This window comes from Oncorhynchus nerka, linkage group LG11 (assembly GCF_034236695.1).
Source record: "Oncorhynchus nerka isolate Pitt River linkage group LG11, Oner_Uvic_2.0, whole genome shotgun sequence".
Lineage (NCBI taxonomy): Eukaryota > Metazoa > Chordata > Actinopteri > Salmoniformes > Salmonidae > Oncorhynchus > Oncorhynchus nerka.
Genome location: NC_088406.1, coordinates 9,283,954 through 9,289,953, shown reverse-complemented (window position 1 = coordinate 9,289,953; position 6,000 = coordinate 9,283,954). Strand labels below are relative to the sequence as shown.

General features: G+C 45.1%; 1 protein-coding gene across 3 annotated transcripts in view; it reads left to right on the top strand.

Annotated features, from left to right (window-relative positions):
• LOC135573941 (aldehyde dehydrogenase, dimeric NADP-preferring-like) overlaps nucleotides 1-6,000 on the top strand; it is a 28,850-nt gene that overhangs the window by 888 nt on the left and 21,962 nt on the right. For all 3 annotated transcript variants that reach the window (XM_065024195.1, XM_065024194.1, XM_065024193.1), the window contains one exon: nucleotides 652-769. In XM_065024195.1, coding sequence (XP_064880267.1) covers nucleotides 652-769 — 118 coding nt within the window. The remainder of the gene's footprint in view (nucleotides 1-651; nucleotides 770-6,000) is intronic.

Sequence of the window (6,000 nt, the reverse complement as noted above, 5' to 3'; positions counted from 1 at the left end):
TAGCTTTAGCCGTTAGCACTCCGATAGGGAATTTTAACTTTAGCCGTTAGCATTCCGATAGGGAATTTTACCTTTATCACATTTTTTCTAGCTAGCATAGCAGTTTTAGCCGCTGAAAAGATCAGAGTCAATGGCGCTATTGGTTTATACGCTACAATATCACTCCGTTATACTTTACCTTGGCTAATGTTTTTTGCAGTGGTTTACTGGTGACTTTTTAAAACATGGCAGTTCATTGCCGACCACGGTACTGCAGGCATTGTTTGCAGAAATCATGATCTGCAATGACCCCCATTGTTGTGAATGACCCCTATTGTAGTGAATGACCCCCACTGTAGTGAATGGGAAAATGGCAATCTTCGTGTAATTAAAAATGCTTAGAAGGCAATCATTGTACCAATATTTACTTCTAATACACCAGATTAATCCGTTCAAGAACATTACTGGAACCATGATTGTCTTTGGAAAAAAATGAATTACACAAAGATTGACCACAAAGATTACAATTGGGAGACGCAGGGTTTAGGGGTCATTTGATGTAATTATAATATACATGCTTAGCTCTCTGCCCCAAGGCTGAAGCATCAGAAGCATCGAAACGGAAACATTTTCAAGTTATCTATTTTATCTCTGTGATTTTGTCCACCACAGGCGTATCACGTGGGGGAAGTTTGTGAACTGTGGTCAGACGTGCATCGCCCCAGACTACATCCTGTGTGAACCCAGCATCCAGAACAGAGTGGTGGAGGGCATCCGGCAGACACTACTGGTCTCGTACTTAATCTATCTCTCTCTATCCCTATCCTGATCTTCATCCCTCTCTCTATCCCTATCTCAATCTTCATCCCTCTCTCTATCCCTATCTCGATCTTCATCCCTCTCTCTATCCCTATCTCGATTTTCATCCCTCTATCCCTATCTCGATCTTCATCCCTCTCTCTATCTAAATCAAATTCAAATCAAATTTATTTATATAGCCCGTACATCAGCTGATATATCAAAGTGCTGTACAGAAACCCATCCTAAAACCCCAAACAGCAAGCAATGCAGGTGTAGAAGCACGGTGGCTAGGAAAACCTCCCTAGAAAGGCCAGAACCTAGGAAGAAACCTAGAGAGGAATCAGGCTATGTGGGGTGGCCAGTCCTCTTCTGGCTGTGCCGGGTGGAGATTATAACAGAACATGGCCAAGATGTTCAAATGTTTATAAATGTCAGTTGGCTTTTCGTAGCCGATCATTCAGAGTGTCTCTAGAGAGTTGAAAACAGCAGGTCTGAGACAGGTAGGCCGCCTCGCTTCGCGTTCCTAGGAAACTATGCAGTTATTTGTTTTTTTACGTGTTATTTCTTACATTGGTACCCCAGGTCATCTTAGGTTTCATTACATACAGTCGAGAAGAACTACTGAACATAAGAGCAGCGTCAACTCAACATCAGTACGACCAAGAATATGACTTTCGCGAAGCGGATCCTGCGTTCTGCCTTTCACCCAGGACAACGGAATGGATCCCAGCCGGCGACCCCAAAAAACGACTTTGAAAAAGGGGAAAACGAAGCGGTCTTCTGGTCAGACTCCGGAGACGGGCACATCGTGCACCACTCCCTAGCATTCTCCTCGCCAATTTCCAGTCTCTTGACAACATGGTTGATGAAATCCGAGCAAGGGTAGCATTCCAGAGGGACATCAGAGACTGCAACGTTCTCTGCTTCACGGAAACATGGCTCACTGGAAAGACACTATCCGGGGCGGTGCAGCCAACGGGTTTCTCCACGCATCGCGCCGACAGAAACAAACATCTTTCTGGTAAGAAGAGGGGCGGGGGCGTATGCTTTATGGTTAACGGGACGTGGTGTGGCCACAACAACATACAGGAACTCAAGTCCTTCTGTTCACCTGATTTAGAATTCCTCACAATCAAATGTAGACCGCATTATCTACCAAGGGAATTCTCTTTGATTATAATCACAGCCGTATATATTCCCTCCCAAGCAGACACATCGATGGCTCTGAACGAACTTTATTTGACTCTTTGCAAACTGGAATCCATATATCCGGAGGCTGCATTCATTATAGCTGGGGATTTTAACAAGGCTAATCTGAAAACAAGACTCCCTAAATTTTATCAGCATATCGATTGCGCAACCAGGGCTGGAAAAACCTTGGATCATTGCTATTCCAACTTCCGCGACGCATATAAGGCCCTGCCCCGCCATCCTTTCGGAAAAGCTGACCACGACTCCATTTTGTTGATCCCTGCCTACAGACAGAAACTAAAACAAGAAGCTCCCGCGCTGAGGTCTGTTCAACGCTGGTCCGACCAATCTGATTCCACACTCCAAGCCTGCTTCCATCACGTGGACTGGGATATGTTCCGTATTGCGTCAGACGACAACATTGACGAATACGCTGATTCGGTGTGCGAGTTCATTAGTACGTGCGTTGAAGATGTCGTTCCCATAGCAACGATTAAAACATTCCCAAACCAGAAACCGTGGATTGATGGCAGCATTCGTGTGAAACTGAAAGCGCGAACCACTGCTTTTAATCAGGGCAAGGTGACTGGAAACATGACCGAATACAAACAGTGTAACTATTCCCTCCGCAAGGCAATCAAACAAGCTAAGCGTCAGTATAGAGACAAAGTAGAATCTCAATTCAACGGCTCAGACACAAGAGGTATGTGGCAGGGTCTACAGTCAATCACGGATTACAAAAAGAAAACCAGCACCGTCACGGACCAGGATGTCTTGCTCCCAGGCAGACTAAATAACTTTTTTGCCCGCTTTGAGGACAATACAGTGCCACTGACACTGCCTGCAACTAAAACATGCGGACTCTCCTTCACTGCAGCCGACGTGAGGAAAACATTTAAACGTGTCAACCCTCGCAAGGCTGCAGGCCCAGACGGCATCCCCAGCCGCGCCCTCAGAGCATGCGCAGACCAGCTGGCTTGTGTGTTTATGGACATATTCAATCAATCCCTATCCCAGTCTGTTGTTCCCACATGCTTCAAGAGGGCCACCATTGTTCCTGTTCCCAAGAAAGCTAAGGTAGCTGAGCTAAACGACTACCGCCCCGTAGCACTCACTTCCGTCATCATGAAGTGCTTTGAGAGACTAGTCAAGGACCATATCACCTCCACCCTACCTGACACCCTAGACCCACTCCAATTTGCTTACCGCCCAAATAGGTCCACAGACGATGCAATCTCAACCACACTGCACACTGACCTAACCCATCTGGACAAGAGGAATACCTATGTGAGAATGCTGTTCATCGACTACAGCTCGGCATTTAACACCATAGTGCCCTCCAAGCTCGTCATCAAGCTCGATACCCTGGGTCTCGACCCCGCCCTGTGCAACTGGGTACTGGGCTTCCTGACGGGCAGTTTCAGGTGGTGAGGGTAGGCAACAACATCTCCACCCCGCTGATCCTCAACACTGGGGCCCCACAAGGGTGCGTTCTGAGCCCTCTCCTGTACTCCCTGTTCACCCACGACTACGTGGCCACGCACGCCTCCAACTCAATCATCAAGTTTGCGGACGACACAACAGTGGTAGGCTTGATTACCAACAACGACGAGATGGCCTACAGGGAGGAGGTGAGGGCCCTCGGAGTGTGGTGTCAGGAAAATAACCTCACACTCAACGTCAACAAAACTAAGGAGATGATTGTGGACTTCAGGAAACAGCAGAGGGAACACCCCCCTATCCACATCGATGGAACAGTAGTGGAGAGGGTAGTAAGTTTTAAGTTCCTCGGCGTACACATCACAGACAAACTGAATTGGTCCACCCACACAGACAGCATCGTGAAGAAGGCGCAGCAGCGCCTCTTCAACCTCAGGAGGCTGAAGAAATTCGGCTTGTCACCAAAAGCACTCACAAACTTCTACAGATGCACAATCGAGAACATCCTATCGGGCTGTATCACCGCCTGGTACGGCAACTGCTCCGCCCACAACCGTAAGGCTCTCCCAGAGGGTAGTGAGGTCTGCACAACGCATCACCGGGGGCAAACTATCTGCCCTCCATGACACCTACACCACCCGATGTCACAGGAAGGCCATAAAGATCATCAAGGACAACAACCACCCGAGCCACTGCCTGTTCACCCCACTATCATCCAGAAGGCGGGGTCAGTACAGGTGCATCAAAGCTGGGACCGAGAGACTGAAAAACAGCTTCTATCTCAAGGCCATCAGACTGTTAAACAGCCACCACTAACATTGAGTGGCTGCTGCCAACACACTGACTCAACTCCAGCCACTTTAATAATGGGAATTGATGGGAAATTATGTAAAATATATCACTAGCCACTTTAAACAATGCTACCTAATATAATGTTTACATACCCTACATTATTCATCTCATATGTATACGTATATACTGTACTCTATATCATCTACTGCATCCTTATGTAATACATGTATCACTAGCCACTTTAACTATGCCACTTTGTTCACATACTCATCTCATATGTATATACTGCACTCAATACCATCTACTGTATCTTGCCCATGCCTCTCTGTAACATCACTCATTCATATATCTTATGTACATATTCTTTATCCCCTTACACTTGTGTCTATAAGGTAGTAGTTTTGGAATTGTTAGCTAGATTACTTGTTGGTTATTACTGCATTGTCGGAACTAGAAGCACAAGCATTTCGCTACACTCGCACTAACATCTGCTAACCATGTGTATGTGACAAATAAAATTTGATTTGATTTGATTTAGAACGTTTGGTGAACAAGTCAGGGTTCCATAGCCGCAGGCAGAACAGTTGAAACTGGAGCAGCAGCACGGCCAGGTGGACTGGGGACAGCAAGGAGTCATCATGCCAGGTAGTCCTGAGGCATGGTCCTAGGGCTCAGGTCCTCCAAGAGAGAAAAAGAAAGAAAGAGAGAATTAGAGAACGCATACTTAAATTCACACAGGACACCGGATAAGACAGGTGAAATACTCCAGATATAACAGACTGACCCTAGCCCCCCGACACTTAAACTACTGCAGCATAAAATACTGGAGGCTGAGACAGGAGGGGTCAGGAGACACTGTGGCCCCTTCCGATGATACCCCTGGACAGGGCCAAACAGGAAGGATATAACCCCACCCACTTTGCCAAAGCACAGCCCCCACACCACTAGAGGGATATCTATATATTTATCCCTCTTTCGATCTTCATCCCTCTCTCTATCTATATATTTCTCTATCTATATATTTCTCTATCTCTGTCCCTCTATCTATATCTCTGTCCCTCTATCTATATCTCTATCCTCTATCTATATCTCTATCCCTCTATCTATATCTCTATCCCTCTATCTATATCTCTATCCCTCTATCTATATCTCTATCCCTCTATCTATATCTCTACCCCTCTATCTATATCTCTATCCCTCTATCTATATCTCTACCCCTCTATCTATATCTCTACCCCTCTATCTATATCTCTACCCTCTATCTATATCTTTATCCCTCTATCTATATCTCTATCCCTCTATCTATATCTCTACCCCTCTATCTATATATTTCTCTATCTAAATCAAATCAAATCAAATTTTATTTGTCACATACACATGGTTAGCAGATGTTAATGCGAGTGTAGCGAAATGCTTGTGCTTCTAGTTCCGACAATGCAGTGATAACCAACAAGTAATCTAACTAACAATTCTAAAACTACTGTCTTATACACAGTGTAAGGGGATAAAGAATATGTACATAAGGATATATGAGTGAGTGATGGTACAGAGCAGCATACAGTAGATGGTATCGAGTACAGTATATACATATGAGATGAGTATGTAGACAAAGTAAACAAAGTGGCATAGTTAAAGTGGCTAGTGATACATGTATTACATAGGATGCAGTCGATGATGTAGAGTACAGTATATACGTATGCATATGAGATGAATAATGTAGGGTAAGTAACATTATATAAGGTAGCATTGTTTAAAGTGGCTAGTGATATATTTACATCATTTCCCATCAATTCCCAT